At 41.9% G+C, this 16,673-nt stretch overlaps 1 protein-coding gene across 4 annotated transcripts in view; it reads left to right on the top strand.

The window, feature by feature from the left end:
* The window catches only part of tax1bp1 (Tax1 binding protein 1), a 94,216-nt gene that overhangs the window by 56,603 nt on the left and 20,940 nt on the right, over positions 1–16,673 (top strand). Inside the window, exons 12-16 of one of the 4 annotated variants that reach the window (XM_033047501.1) lie at positions 1,907–2,025; positions 5,539–5,661; positions 10,893–10,988; positions 13,064–13,253; positions 13,389–13,546. In XM_033047501.1, coding sequence (XP_032903392.1) covers positions 1,907–2,025; positions 5,539–5,661; positions 10,893–10,988; positions 13,064–13,253; positions 13,389–13,546 — 686 coding nt within the window. Of the gene's footprint in view, positions 1–1,903; positions 2,026–5,538; positions 5,662–10,892; positions 10,989–13,063; positions 13,254–13,388; positions 13,547–16,673 lie in introns of all 4 variants that reach the window. The other 3 variants (XM_033047494.1, XM_033047486.1, XM_033047509.1) reach the window with 3 other exon arrangements.

Raw genomic sequence — 16,673 nt, 5'->3', positions numbered from 1 at the left:
ATCCATAATGGTAAACAAGCAATTTTAGGTATCCTGCATTAATTAACATATATACTTCTAAAAATAGTTTGTCTGCATACTTTTCTCTTTGTAAAATGCAAATGAAGTCTGCATATCCTCTGCATTTTTACATAATTTAGTTGTTGCGTGAATTTGTATATTCGTTTGTAGTTAATAAAACAACAAAAAATAGTATGTATTATAGCTTGAGTAATGATGGAGGAACTACTGGTGTTATCTGCCATCACCCCATTAAATTAACAACAGCCTGAGGATTTTCAACACATCCAATTTAATATGGAAATTCAAGTGTTGCTGTCAGCAATCCAGGGCACTTTTATAGACTGCAATCTTATCCACAATTATCGAGGTGAAATCACATGAACTTGAAAGGAATATAATGTATATTTGAACTAATCCCTATGGAATATATTCTGAAAATCTAGTGAGATTTTAATGATATACCAAGACTTCATAACTGCTCAATAAACTGGACGCATTTTGCAAATTTGCAGTTTCATTATAGAAATATTCCAAAATATAATTTATTGTCTGAATTTCTTCTGATGCTCCAGTATCTGCTTTAATCATATAACCATGTTTTGATCCATCAACTGTAATTATTTTGGAACAAAAGCAAATCACTGTGCACTATTCAGAAATTGCTGGGCACAGATGATACATTTGCATTTTAAATTCACTTAATGAATTGCGAGTCTCTGCGCTGATTGGATACAAAGTTTGACATGTTAGTAATCATAATCAGGCATATGTCTAACACAAATCCTGCACGGTGGATAATTTCTGCTATTTCAGGTCAACTCTATCAACCCACTTAGCTTTGACAGGAAGGTGCTGCTGGAACTAGCGGGGCAAGCAGTATTTGTGGAGGGAATGGACTGGACATTTGATTCAAGATCCTTCTTCAGTGATTGGAGTAGGGGGAGAAAGCTGGAAAATAGATGGGGGTTGAATAAAGACTGGCAAGTGATGGGTGGATTCTAATGGTAGGGAGAGTTTTGTTGGCAGATGGGTGGACTAAACGGTAAACGAGAGGAGAAAAAGAATGAAATGTAAAGCTGGAGAGGGGAGGTGGGTGTGAGAGGACAGGAAGGCGGGAAAAGAGGAGGGATAAAAGGGAATGGGAGACTCGGGATAAGAGAGAACCATACAAAGAAGGGGAAAGGAGGAAACAGGTACGTGGATAGGAAAGGTTTAAAAGGCCAGATGTGGGCAGGTGGGACAATTGTGGTTGGGGCATCTTGGTAGGCATGGACAAGTTGGGCTGAAGGGCCTGTTTCCATGCTTTATGACTAAGATGTAATAAATTGATCAAGTAAATCTTTTACCTGCTGGAGCTTAGATAAATATGGGATGACCAGATTGAACATAAGATATCATGAGAAAATATTTCCAAAACTAACATTTAAAAATAAGGATTTGCCCATTTATGAAAGATGTGTAAGAAGGAACTGCAGATGCTGGTTTAAATCAAAGATAGACACAAAAAGCTGGAGTACCTCAGCGGGACAGGCAGCATCTCTGCAGAGAAGGAATGGGTGATGTTTTGGGTCGAGACCCTTCTTGTTTGTTTTTCTCAAACAGTTGGAGTCTTTATAACCCCTCCTTGGAGGCAGTAGAAGCTTATTATCTGCCTATTTTAAGGCAGAATGTGATCGATGCATGATAAACAATATATGGAATTTTGGGAGAATGGTAGCAAATGGGAAGTTGATGTAACAATCTGATCAGCCATCATCTTATTGCTCAGGAGAACAGACTCAAGGGGATGTATTGCCTACTTATTCCTATTTTTTTAAGGTTGCACCCTTCATGGTTGTTTAGTTATAACATAATTTCATTGAATAACTTTTATGTTAACGTTCTGCTCTTTTCACAATAGCGGCCATGCCTGCTCCATTCGACTACACATTTGATCTCTTGGTGCAAACGAAAATCAGTAAAATGAGTCAAGAAATAAATGAAAAAACAATGAAGTTCAAGAAGTGCAAACAGATGTTTGATGTAAGTGAACCTATTGTCAGTATGCTTCCTATGTGTTGGTTTCTTTATGAACGTCATACGGGGTGTGGAGAAAGTAGTAAAGAAGACGTACAGCATGGTTCTCATAATGAAGAGATGGAAGAAATTTCACTTCATATAATTTGTTTTCTGGCAAATCTTGTTTGCTTGTCTTTTATTTATGATCATAGAACTTAACCCAAATATGAACTTACCTTGCATTTAGTGTTTCCATTAATCCAAACTGAATTAACAGGAAAGATTTGCAGCAGGCAAGTGGGTCACATACTGCCTGGCTCCTCCATCACTTGGGCAGTATGTTCCATATTTCAATCATCCTCGGGTGACAAAGTTCATCCTCTGGTCACCTCAACACCTCTTATCTGCATCAGGGCTCTCACTTAACTTTTTTTCTCTTTTGTCAGCCGGGCAACCTAGGCAGCTTTTTAGGTTGCCAAATGACAGTTTAGGTGGTCATTTAAGACGGCTTGCATGACGCGTGCGATAATGTGCTCGGCCGAAGTGCGTAGTTACCAGTCGGAATTATGCTCAATGAAGCATTCACATATTATTTCTGCTTCAAATGAAGTCACAAACTAAACATATTCATCAATCAAGACATGATATATACCACAATGACATGCAGCAAAATTATAATACAGTTTCTCACCTCTTTTTACACGTTGCAATGAATGCAATTTCTATTATTTCTTTCCACTGCCAAACAAAAATGTGGTTGGGTTATTCAGCGTATGATCAACCTGTGTCAATAAATCCTGGACCATGGTAACATATATGCTTAACAATGCACACTACAGATTGATGCAAGCATGTTTTCTGTGAAGGACCGACAATTATGATATAGCCATAGCATGGGTCGTTATTGCTATTGGTACATAAACACTCTCGCTTCCCACATAATTTATCCACAACAAAATATACAGGTTGCAAGGAATTTTCTAAAGGCATTTTATGATAATAGCTGTTAAAACCGACTATACCCATCTGACCAGTTAAACATTACACTAACTGACAAGAGATGGCCAAAGGACATAACTGCAGCAAATGTTCTTTTGGTAATATGTTTAAACGTGTCAAAATGCCACATTACTGGACATTCAGATTAGTTGTATGTGTTGTGAACAGCAATGAAGATACCCAGTTTGTAAGCAACAAATTAACAAAAAATTATTGATAAATGCTGTTTCCACCATTCCCACTTCAGAATTAACGTTAAAATTTCAACTGAAATATCTCCTGACCAAATCTGTGATGTATATGACCGACTGTAGAAGTAAAACATGGATAACGAATAAAAACGAATAGTTGTGAATGTTGCTCATTAAATAACTACAGTACTGATACTCCATATTAAGAGCATTGATTTGCCATTAAAATGAATTAAAATGAAAGTGTAAATGGCAGCAGTAACAATCGAACACTGCGGTTTTAATGTTTCACGTGTTCACGATTTAATTAATCCATCTTTATGGATTAAAACAAAAAATAACATCTGGAATTAAAACACATTTGATTGCATTCCGCCGTTGGCGGAGTGGCACGCAACGGCTGCTATCAGGGCGCGCCGGGTGCAGGAGGAGGTGGAGCCGCCGCCGCTGCTGCTGTGCGGGGCTCGTCATTCGCTCCGACACCCCGCACCACAGCCACCGCTCTGAAGACATTTCCAGCGCAGCAGGGTCGGAGGGTGGGGGGGGGGGGGTTGAATCAGTGCGGGATGGATAGGTGGGGGGGGGGGGGGGGGGTGTTGAGAAGGCAATCGGTGCGGGATGGATGGGTTGAGGCAGGGGAATTAGTGTGTGTTGGTTGGAATAGGTAAAATTGTGAGGGGAGAGCGCGGGGGATGTCTGGGGATTGATTGGGGGGATCAGTGCAAGATGAATGGCGGGAATCAGTACAGGATGAATGGAGGAATCAGTGCAGGATGAATGGCGGGAATCAGTACAGGATGAATGGGGGGGGAATCAGTACCGGATGAATGGAGGGATCGGTGCAGAACAATGGAGGGGATCAGTACAGGATGAATGGGGAGATCACTACAGGATGGATGGGGGGGATCGGTGCAGGATAAATGGAGGAGGGGGTCAGTACAGGATGGAACGGGAGATCAGTGCAGGATGAATGGGTGGAGCAGTACATGATGAATGGGGGGAGCAGTGCAGGAGGGGGTGGCGTAGATGGGGAGGGGAGCACAGGGGATGTTAGTGAGGACTGAATAGAGGCGGGAATGGGGATCAGTGCGAGATGGAGAGGAGGGGTCCCAGGATGGGGGGGGGGGAGAGAGAGAGGGAGGGAGGTCAGCGCTCCTCCGACAACACCGGCATCATCGCCCCGCTGCCTTGGCCGTCCCAGTCCACCGCCAAGTGCAGCCGCCAAATGGGGAAGCAGTTGAGATCTCCTCCCCACCGCCTCCCCTCCTCTGCCAGCCAACAGGAAGGTGCGGGGCCGAGCGGTGCAGGTGCTTCAGACAGCGGAAGGGGGCCTCCCCCTTCCTCCCACCTCTCGGCGTGCGGGAGGGTTTGTTTTGAAAGCGTTTATCGCCGTTGGCGGAGTGGCACGCAATGGCCGCTATCAGGGCGCGCCAGGAGGAGGTGGAGCCGCCGCCGCTGCTGCTGTGGCGGGGCTCGTCATTCGCTCCGACACCCCGCACTACAGCCACCGCTGACCTGAAACGTCACTTATTCCTTTTCTCCAGAGATGCTGCCTGACCCGCTGAGTTACACCAGTTTTTTGTGTCTCTTCAGTATAAACCAGTGTCTGCAGTATCAAGCCGGGCAAAATGACCAGGCTTTTAGGTTGCCCAGCGGGACTTTCGGTGGCCATTGGCACCCGGGCAACCATGAATTTCGAGCCCTGTGCATGTATGGAAACGTTTTTTACTTTATATCCTATCTGTGCTCCATTATGTTGTAGTCTTATCATTCCCCTCCCTCAAATTTCCTACTCTAAGGAAAACAAACCCAACCTATCTACTTTCTCAATGTAACTGCAATATCATCCCGGGCAACATGTGGTGGATCTTCTCGGTGCCCTATCCACTGTAATCTCATCTTAAATACTGGGAGGGGGTAGGGGCGGGGGGAAGAGAGAGAATTGGAGGTAGGATAAGGCCAGAACAAAGCACGGCAGGCAACAGATGACCAAGGAGGAGTGGAGCCCATTGTTGGCTGTAGAAGTGATGATAAGAAAGGGACACAAGGATTCAAACAGTGGAACTAGTAGGAAGAGTAGGGTGGGAGACGGGCGAAAGAGGGAACACAGGATTACTTGAAATTAGAGGGAAAAGATCAATGGACTTCCTCCACTGTCAGGCTACATGCAAATTGGAGAAACAGCACCTCATATTTTACTTGAGCAGCTTACAATGCAGCGGTATGAATGTTGATTTCGCGAGATGGAAAGAAATTTAGAAGGAATTTCATTGAAACATAAAATGAGAAATGAAATAAGATGTAAATGTTCTTCTTTACTGACTAATTTTGTCTAATTCATCTTCAGGAAGAGAGTGAAAGAAGTCAAGCTTTTGCTGAAGAACTGGCTCATGTAAAAGAAAAATTGAAGCAGCAGTTAAAAATAAACAACGACCTAAAGCGAGAAGCTGTGGACGATCTTCAGTACAAGGTAAAACCATTCAGCAATGATTAAATCAGAGAGAAAAAGTATGATATGGTATTCTTTAACATGGGTATCTTCCAACTTTTGTTAACCAGGCTGTAAATGATTCAAAAGTGATAGGGAACAAAGATGAAAATTGTCAATAGAGTTGATGAATTGTTCTAAATTCTACATAAGATCAAAAGTAATAGGAGTAGAATTAGGCGATTCGGCCTATCTTCTACTCCGCCATTCAATCATGGCTGATCTATCTCTCCCTCGTAACCCCATTCTCCTGCCTTCTCCCCATAAACTCTGACACCTGTACTAATCAAGAATCTATCTGTCTCTGCCTTAAAAATATCCACTGACCAATCCTCTTGCTTCTCGCTCATCTTTGCTATGTTGCACTTCTCTTTTATTTTTATACTGTCCCTGACTTCCCTTGTCAGCCACGGTCGCCCCTTACTCCCCTTGGAATCTTTCTTCCTCTTTGGAATTAACTGATCCTGCACCTTCTGTATTATTCCGAGAAATACCTGCCATTGTTGTTCCACTGTCATCCCTGCTAGGGTATCTTTCCAGTCAACTTTGGACAGCTCCTCCCTCATGGCTCCATAGTCCCCTTTGTTCAACTGTAACACTGACGCCTCCGATTTACCCTTCTCCCTCTCAAATTGTAGATTAAAATTAAAACGTCATATTATGGTCACTACCTCCTAATGGCTCCTTTACCTCAAGTTCCCTTATCAAATCCGGTTCATTACACAACACTAAATCCAGAATTGCCTTCTCCCTGGTAGGCTCCAGTACAAGCTGCTCTAAGAATCCATCATGGAGGCACTCCACAAACTCCCTTTCTTGGGGTCCAGTACCAACCTGATTTTCCCTGTCTACCTGCATGTTGAAATCTCCCATAACAACCGTAGCATTACCTTTACAACATGTCAATTTTAACTCTTGATTCAACTTGCACCCTATATCCAGGCTACTGTTTGGGGGCCTGCAGATAAGTCCTATTAGGGTCTTTTTACCCAGGGTATTGAAGCTTCCGCTGTGAGAAGTGGAGGTAAGATAGGTGGGAAAGTTGCACCATTGTTTAGGAACATCACAACAGAGGATATCATGGGGGGGAATATTCAGGTCGAATATAGAAATAGGAAACACATATCCCTTTAATCACATTGATGGCATTATAAAAGACTCCCAATAGTCAGTAATTAGAGGAACAAGCAGAACAAAATCACTGGTAAGTTTAGGAATAAAAGGGTTCTAAAAGGGTTATTTAAATTCCCCTAATATTGACTAGGACTGTGTTAGTGCTACAAGGATTAGATAGAACAAAATTAATTAAATGTGTTGTGAAAGTTTACTGAATCAATAATTAGATGGTCCATCCAGAGAAGGAGCTACACTTGATCAACTCGTAGGAAAAGAGGTTGAACAGGGCATTGATGTGTCAGAGGTTGGGGGAGGGGGTGGGGGGGGGGGGGGCACTCTGGGACAAGTGACCATAATTCTATTGTTTTCAAGATAGTTTTGGAAAAAGATAGCAATGATCCTAGTTGAAGTCCTCAACTGGGGGCGAGGGGGTGTAATTTTGATGACGTCTGTCAGGAACTTGCAAAAAATAACTGGTAGAGGATGTTTGGTTCTAAAGGGATATTAGAAATTTAAATAACACTTTTGCCTGACCATTTTCTGGATTCATTTATTTCCTCGTGATTACTTCAGTTTTTAAATATGTCTTTACAAAAGGTCTTACAGCTGAAGTCATTGCACTTTTAAAATAAATAATTTTCATTGTTTCCTGTTTCACAACACTCACGGTGTACAAAATTGTTTGCATGCTCTGGAAACTCTTTAGTATGATCCAGGATTAAAAACTAATCCAATGCACACTAACATTTACAATAGTTTGTACTGCATTTTAACTGGATTGACATAAGATTTGAAATCATTTTAGCTGAAAGCCTGAGGTGGATTATACAGATGCAGCTTGAATTAGTGTTTTTAACAGCACATTACGGAAATTTTCAATCGATGTCTTTCAATATAGATACTTGCCAATTTCAATTAATTTTCTGCATGCTATGATTCAAAACAAATTAGAGCACTTATCATACTTTATTTTTCAGCACTTAATGGATTGTGCTTTTGCATTTATATTGCTTAAGACATGCTCATAATCATCAAGATATTTACTCACAATTCTTCTGGGAATTTCCCAATAATTCCTCTTTGTGATCTAATATCCAGTGTAAATTACTTAGATAGTTGCATTTGAAATATTCACAAATTTTCTCGCTGCTGGTTTTCTTGCAAACTCCCTTTTTAGAAGAACTCAAATAACTGGGTTTGTTTAACAATACCATCAAAATGCTGCACACTGGTGTAATTCATTAAAAATTCCATCTCAAAACTCAAAACATTATTGTGGTTTTGTTTAAAAGATTTCTGGAGAATTTTAATTTGCTGAATAAATTGCTGCTTAATTACATGCAAATTAGGCACTGTTCAAAGTAAAGAATTTGTACAGATCTCAGGTCAAGATTATTTAAAAAACGACACATGCATAGAAGTGCTCCAGATTAATTCTGACAAATCTCTTATTTGTATAAGATCACACAGAACATTTCTTGCACAACATTTATTTTCTGTTTTTAACCTTAAGTTATGTATACTTTGAAGAACAGGTGTGACTTTTGTATAATATAAATAATTGGGTTCAGAAATAGATTGATTTGGACAAAATCCAATTTTCCAATATTCACCATGCATTCCGAAATATTCTAAAATACACAAAGTACTGGAGTAACTCAGCGGGTCAGGCAACATCGTTGGAGAAAAGTAATAGGTTTCATTTTGGATCGAGACCTTGGAAATGAGCTAATAGAAGGTACAAGGAACAAATGAATGGAAGATATGCAAAAAGCAACAATGATCAAGGAAGGGTGGAGCTCACAATGGTCCATTGTTGGCTGTGGGATACTTATACGGACAGTGATACTAACATGACGACTAGGGTGGGGGATGAACGGAGAGGATGCAAAGGTTATTTAAGGTATAGAAATCAAAATTCATACCGCTGGATTTACAAGCGGTAAAGCCCAAGCGAAAAATCAGGTGTTCGTCCAATTTGCATTTGGCCTCAATCTGACAATGGAGGCGGCCCAGGGACAGCTAGGTCATTATGGGAAGAAGAGTTAAAGTGTTTGACAACCGTGAGATTGCGTAGGCAAGGACGGACTGAGTGAAGATGTCAGCGAAATGATCACCCAGTCTGCGCTTGGTCTCACCGATATACAGTACACAGGTAGACCAGTTAGTCGAACATCGGTGGTAGGGAAGATGCTGCAGTCAATCATAAAAGATGAAATAGTGGCACATCTGGATATGTCACAGGATCGGTCCAAGTCTAATCTTCTGGAATTTTTTGAGGATGTAACTAGGAAAATGGACAAGGGAGAACCAGTGAATGTAGAGTACCTGGACTTTCAGAATGCATTTGATAATGTCCCACATGGGAGATTAGTGGGCAAAATTAGGGCACATGGTATTGGGGGTAGAGTGCTGACATGGAATGAAAATTGGTTGGCAGACAGGAAACAAAGAGTAGCGATGAACAGGTCCCTTTCAGAATTACAGGCAGTGACTAGTGGGGTACGGCAAGGCTTGGTGCTGGGACCGCAGCTATTTACAATATACATCAATGATTTAGATGAAGGGATTCAAAGTAACATTAGCAATTTTGCAGATGACACAAAGCTGGGTGGCAGTGTGAACTGTGAGGAGGATGCTATGAGAATGCAGGGTGACTTGGACAATTTGGGTGAGTGGGCAGATGCATGGCAGATGCAGTTTAATGTGGATAAATGTGAGGTTATCCACTTTGGTAGCAAAAACAGGAAGGCAGATTATTATCTAAATGGTGTCAAGTTGGGAAAAGGGGAAGTGCAACGGGAATCTGGTGGTCTATAAAAGTAAACATGCAGGTACAGCAGGCAGTGAAGAAAGCGAATGGCATGTTGGCCTTCATAACAAGAGGAGTTGAGTATAGGAGCAAAGATGTCCTTCTGCAGTTGTATGGGGTCCCAGTGAGACCATACCTGGAGTATTGTGTGCAGTTTTGGTCCCCTAACTTGAGGAAGGACATTATTGCTATTGTGGGAGTGCAGCGTGGGTTCACATGGAGCGGCTGGGCTTGTATACTCTGGAGTTTAGAAGGACGAGAGGGGATCTTATTGAAACATATAAGATTATTAAAGGTTTGGACACGCTAGAGGCAGGAAACTTGTTCCCGATGTTGGGGGAGTTCAGAACCAGGGGCCACAGTTTAAGAATAAGGGGTAAGGCATTTAGAACTGAGATGAGGAAACAATTTTTCACAAAGAGTTGTGAGTCTGTGGAATTCTCTGCTTCAGATGGCTGTTGAGGCCGGTTCTCTGGATACTTTCAAGAGAGAGCTTGATAAGGCTCTTAAAGATAGCAGAGTCAGGGGATATGGTGAGAAGGCAGTAACGGGGTACTGATTGTGGATGATCAGCCATGATCACATTGAATGGCGGTGCTGGCTCGAAGGGCTGAATGGCCTACTCCTGCTATTGTCTATTGATTATTGAACTGCCAATCCAGCTTATCTCTCAACATCACTTTCATAATAGGTTAAATATAAAAATCCCATGAGCTGATCCATATCCATATTTGAAGCTTCTTCTATTAAAATAAACGTAGTTTCACTTCTCTTCCATACTACCTGTATTTCTCCTGCCTGCTGGACTTCTGTTGTTCTACAGCAAGTAAGAATTTCATTGTCCCGTCCGGCACATATGACAATAAAACACTCTTGACCTCATTAATAATCACTTTCTCACTATGTTTAATTTGGCATGGCACTCAGTTGGACATATGGGCAGAGAAATGGCAGGTGAAGTTTAATGTGGTCAAGTATAAGGTGTTGCACTTTGTAGGGTCAAATGTAAGGAGAAAGTATACGTATATAATAGGACCCTAACAAACATTGAAATATTGAGGGTCCTTGGAATGCAAGTCCATGGCTCCCTGAAAGAGATAACACAAGTAGATGATGGTAAAGAAGGTGTATGACATGTTTGCTTTTTCTGGGCTGCACTGTTCTGTTGTACACATTACGGCAGATACAAGTACAGTCATAAACACAGCACCATTCCTATGATTGAGTAATATTTTAATGAAAGTAAAAGCAATATCATTTCTTGCTGTCCAACTGTTTCTTCCAGGTTTTACTCTTGGAGAAAGAGCAGGAAATACAGGAACTCAAAGCAAAATTGACAAAAATTGGCAAAGAGAAAGAAATGCAGGAAGAGCTGAAGAAGGCACGTGTTTCAAATGTATCCGCTCTTTTTTCTGATTTTTATTATATAACTAGACCAAGTGGGACCCGTTGGGCCCCGTCTCCCAACGCAATAATCCACCACTCACCCATAGCCCCCCGCAGGGGAGGCCTGGTCCCCCAACGCAACCCGTTCCCCAACGCAAGTGTCCACCACTCGCCTGTTGGGTCCCTATCACATGGGAGGCCTGGTCCCCAATGCAACCCGTTCCCCAACGTAAGATTCCACCACTCACCCGTTCCCCCAACGCAACCTGTTCCCCCAATACAATATTCTGCCTCTCACCCATAGTCCCCAACTGTGCAGGTCATTTTAAACTTTAAAAATAATGCAATTGCACCAAGATTTAATGTGATGTAGGTGCCACTGACAAGGCCATCTTTTGTTATCCAAATCTAATTATTAAACTTTGCTGTGCTGGGTTAGGCTGGCAGATTATTTCCCTGAAGGACATTTGCTGTGACGGACTCAGTGTTCTGGGATAGAAACATTGTAGCCAGTAGGGAATTGTGATGTCATAACTGCCTAACTGCCAGTGTACATTTGAAGAAATCCAACTTTAAAATGTCACTTTAAAACTTAAATATCCCCCACTACGTCCCTCTCCTTACAATAATGTAAAAACACTCTCATAGCTTGGGTATTGATAGCAGAGATCACATTGTGATGCAATTTTCGGTTGTTGCAATGTTCACTGCAGCGTGTGCCTGAGATCCCATTGTGATGCCATTTTCAGTTTTCGGAATCTTCACGGCAGCTTGTGTGAATGAGATCCTATTGTGACATCATCACTGGAAGCTGCTGGAAGAGTCTCCCTCTCAAAAGCAGTTATTATTTTCAAAGTTGGCTTTTTAAAACTTTAAATATCAATAACTTGTGAAAGATAACATCAAATCTGAAGGAAACTTATTAAATCGACGACTGAAAAAAGTTGAGTAAGGTTCTGCAAAAATTTTCGCGCTATTTATTGTGTACCGTTTTCGCGAAAATACACATGCCCCACACACACACCACACACACCAGACTTTTATAAGTATACTAGACCAAGTGCAGGCCCGTTGGGTGTATGTCAGATTCGATTTTCAGATTAGATTTTTTGGCCTTTGATTCCTTTGATTCCAAAACCACACGCAGAAACTCCGAGATTTTTTCCATTTCGGTAGAGATTTTCACTTTTACATTCGCAAATCCACACCTCATTAAATTTTGTCGTTTTTATGTACACATTTTTATTAAAATCCTTCCCCCCCCCCCAAAAATTTCAAGATGTTAAAAAAAATCAAACAGCTCTCACCCATAGAATGTTGGTGAACGTTCCATCGTGTGATGTCACAATGCCCAATGCTCACAGATGTCCAACCGGAATTGATTCATTTACATATGCCTTTGCTCCAGCCCCAGCCCCGCCTCCCCCGCCTGATGTTGCAGCACATTCCATTGTGTGTCACAATGCCATGGAGGGGAGGAGGAGAGGAGAAGAAGAGGAAGGGTGAAGGGGGGGGAGGGAGTTCTGGGGGATGAGGGGAAATAAGCCGTGCCTGGGCAGCTGGGGGCTAAGAGTGAGTGGTGCAATATTGGGGACAGGTTGCATTGGAGGAACGGGTGAGTGGTAGAATATTGCATTGGGGAACGGGTTGCGTTGGGGGACCAGGCCGCCCGTGTGACAGGGACCCAACGGGTCCCACTTAGTCTAGTTCTGTATAAAACTGAAGAAAGACAAGAATACAAGGTGTAATGCACTGGTAAAATATATAATCTCAGTTGATCAAAAATCTCATGGTATTTATACTATGTAATAAGGATTATTTAAAATCTGATGGCATAAATTATGATGAAACTTTGTAAAATTACATATTTTTTCCTAAGCACTGTAACTGAAATATCTTTTTGATTTATAATAAAGTTACCGAAAACAAGTAGATTACCTAATTTTGATATGTTATTTTCTGGACAAAACATAGCTGTATAACAAATATTTATAGCTTTGTTAATCTTATTTATTTTTGGCTCTCAATGTATACATTATTTCACCACTAACTGCATTCTCTGTTTTGCAGGAATTTTCACAAGAGGTGAGCAGGCATGATGGAGAAAGAGTCCCTGAAGAGGTCATTTTACAAAATTCAAAACACCAAGATGATCAGGAAATACTTCAATATCCAAATCCATATTCTTTGGACCCTCCCCTGGTGCCCATTAAACATCCTGGACTACTATTTGGAAATCCTTATGCCGAGCCTGGAAGAGGTTGGTGTTATTAATCTGATACATCCTCTTGGTATATGAAGACAGATCAACATGAAACTATTGATCAATGAGGTACCACTAAAATATCAGCCATTTTTGTCACTGAACAAATTGACACGTTTTCCTTATGCTTAGGTTTAGATGCAGCAGCTGCAACACTTTATTCTGATGAGATCCATAAAGTATCTGCAGGAATCCACCCATGGGGATCGGATAGTGCCGTGGTCTGCAGCCAACCCTCTCGTAACTTCAGTCGGCCAGATGGCCTTGAGGACCCCGAAGAGCTTATTAATGCAAGTTCTAATTGATTTTCATTTGCTTTTAAAGAAAATTATATTCAGTTTGTTGCAAAAAAAAGGCTTTGACATGTCATTATTTCGAGCCACCTGTAGTTCAGCAACAAAGTTTACTCATTGTACAATTGAGTGTCAGAAATAAGTTTTCTCACAACCAAAATTATAAGTAAATGCGAGTAATGCGAATAATACAACTTGTGCAACAACCATCTGAATACTGAAGGCAATGAATTCCTTTCATACTTACATGATATAAGTGTTTCATTGACTCATAAAATACCCCTTTTTCATGTTTATCTTTTAATTGTAATAATTATGGCAGTATTTCAATTTCACGATGCAGAAATATCCCTGTCCTTCTGATTAATTTTACTGATTGTATGTCTCGTTGTCACCTTCCCCTCAGATAACAATGGACCATTCTACATTTCCTTTAGCATTGTCTGCTTTGATCTGTCGTTTTCATACCTTACCCTTCCATTTCTCTAGTCCCCCTTTACCCTGACAGTCTAAGGCAGGGTCTCAATCCGAAACATCACCCATTCCTACTCACCAGAGATGCTGCCTGTCCCTCTGAGTTACTCCAACATTATGTCTATCACAGAAATATTCAAACATATATTATGCTGCATTTCAAAATGAACAGTGGAAGGTTTTGCAATCAAACCAAGTATTTTTCACCTCTGGTAAATGCACAGAATTAAATGTACTTCATTGCCATCTCTACCTTAAGATACTGTGTCTCTAGTGGGCATCATTTGCAAAATAATACCAAATGTTTATGTTTGTATAAGGGTCATTTAACTCTCCCTTAAAATATATTGATGTGGGAATCATAACAAACACAGTGTGGAGAGTGCAGTAGTTAGCATTTCAGGTTGATGAGTTTTCAACAGAAATTTGAACAAACAAAATGGGGAGAAGGCAGGAGAATGGGGTTGAGAGGGAAAGATAGATCAGCCATGATCGAATGGTGGTGTAGACTTGATGGGCCGAATGGCCTAATTCTGCTCCTACAACATGAATTTATGAACTTTAAAACTAGACTTTAAGAAGAGTTTTGAAGTTTTAATGAACACTTGACGCAGTGGGACCCGTTGGGTCCCAGTCACACGGGAGGCTTGGTCCCCCAACGCAACCCATTCCACAACGCAATATTCCTCCACTCAACCGTTCCCCCAACGCAATATTCCACCACTCACCCAAAGCCGGTAACTGTGCAGGTGTGGCTCATTTCCCCATATCCACCAGCACTCCCTCCCCCTCCTCTTCATGTGTGGGAGGGAAGGGGGGCAGGGGGGAGGGGGTGTGTGTGTGGGCGAGGGAGTGTTGTAGGGGGGGAGAGGGTGTTGTGGGGGGTGGGGGAGAGTGGTGCGTGGGGGAGAGGGTGGTGCGTGGGGGAGAGGGTGGTGCGTGGGGGTGCATGGCGGTGGGGGGCCGTGGGGGTGTATGTGGGCGGGAGTGGTGTGGGAGGGGGTAGGAGGGGTGTGGGGGGAGGGTGTGTGTGTGAGGGGAGGGAGGATGGGGGAGGGGGGCGATAACCAGAAGATAACAAGTTCAGAGCTTTAGTTATGTACAGATTGAAGATAGACAAAAATGCTGGAGAAACTCAGCGGGTGAGGCAGCATCTATGGAGCGAAGGAAATAGGCGACGTTTCGGGTCGAAAGCCTTCTTCAACCATTGAAGATGGTAATTTTGGATGTATCGAGATTGTGCTGCATTGAAGAAACATAGAAAGAGTCAATAGGAAATCTCAAGCTCATTAGCTTTGTTTAAACAATTGAACTTATGATTTAAGACCATGAGACATAGGAGCAGAATTAGGCTGAACCATCGAGTCAACTCTGTCATTCACTTATGGTTGATCTAGGCTTTCAAGCCCATTCTCTTGACCTCCCTGCAATCTTTGACACCATTAGTAATCAAAAACCTATCAGTCTCTGCTTTAAAAATACCCAATGTCTTGCCCTTCACAATCATCTGTGGCAACGTTTTCTACAGATTTACCACCCTCTGGCTGAAGAAATTCCCCATCATCTCTATTCTAAAGTTACATTATTTTATTCAGAGGCTGTGCCCTCTGTTTCTAGGCTCCCCATAACTGGAAACATCCTTTCCATATCCACTCTATCTAGGCCTTCCATTATCGGGTAGGTTTCAATGAGATCCCCCCCCCCCCCCCCCCCTCCCCTCCACACTATGTTCTTCAAAACATAGAAATAAAACCTTCTACAACCTAATATGTTTTTCTGAAAAGCAATTGGAATTGGTCAAAAGATGTTTAAATGCCTAGGAAATAGTCTTGCATAACTATTTGTGTCCACGTTAGTGCAGAATTGGAGTATCATCCTGAAGAAGCTATGAATTACTGGTGCCTTGGAAATGGAAATTCTGCCAGGAATTTAAATTCTAAAACCCAATAATAAATGAAGATGGTTTGTAGCAATGGGTCGCAATGAAGTGCAAGGGAGAAATTAGTGTAGTGTGAGTGGAGAAATGTATATGTTTACCATCGTGTCCACTTGAGTTTTGAGAGGAATGGTATTAAGGAAAATTGGATGGAGGATGAAGGATGGACGACAGAGATTGCAAAGGGTTGCTGCGTTGGTTCAGTTTGCAGACAGGAGGGAGCTTGTTAACAGGAGGGAGTTGGGAGACGAGACTGCAGAGGGATGTGAAAGTTAATTTAGAAATGCTGCCAGTTTGAAGACCTGTGTAACTTAGCTGAGGACCAGTGTAGATCAGCGAGCACAGACCTTCGTAATTATGCTACAGTAATTAAATAATGTTTGTATAAAGTGCCAACCTATATTTAACATAAAGGTAGACACAAAATGCTGGAGTAACGCAGCGGGACAGGCAGCATCTCTGGAGAGAAGGAATGGGTGCGTTTCGGGTTGAGACCCTTCTTCAGACTGAAGAGTCTCGACCCGAAACGTCACCCATTCCTTCTCTCCAGAGATGCTGCCTGTCCCGCTAAGTTACTCTGGCATTTTGTGTCCACCTTCGATTTAAACCAGCATCTGCAGTTCTTTTCTACCTATAATTAACATGTTTGCTGAAGCATGAAGGTGTATGGGTCATATAAATCAACCGCAAGACTCCACCCCTGTACACCTTCAT

This window comes from Amblyraja radiata, chromosome 2 (assembly GCF_010909765.2).
Source record: "Amblyraja radiata isolate CabotCenter1 chromosome 2, sAmbRad1.1.pri, whole genome shotgun sequence".
NCBI lineage: Eukaryota > Metazoa > Chordata > Chondrichthyes > Rajiformes > Rajidae > Amblyraja > Amblyraja radiata.
Note: the sequence above shows the minus strand (reverse complement) of the source record. Positions and strands in the feature narration are given on the sequence as shown.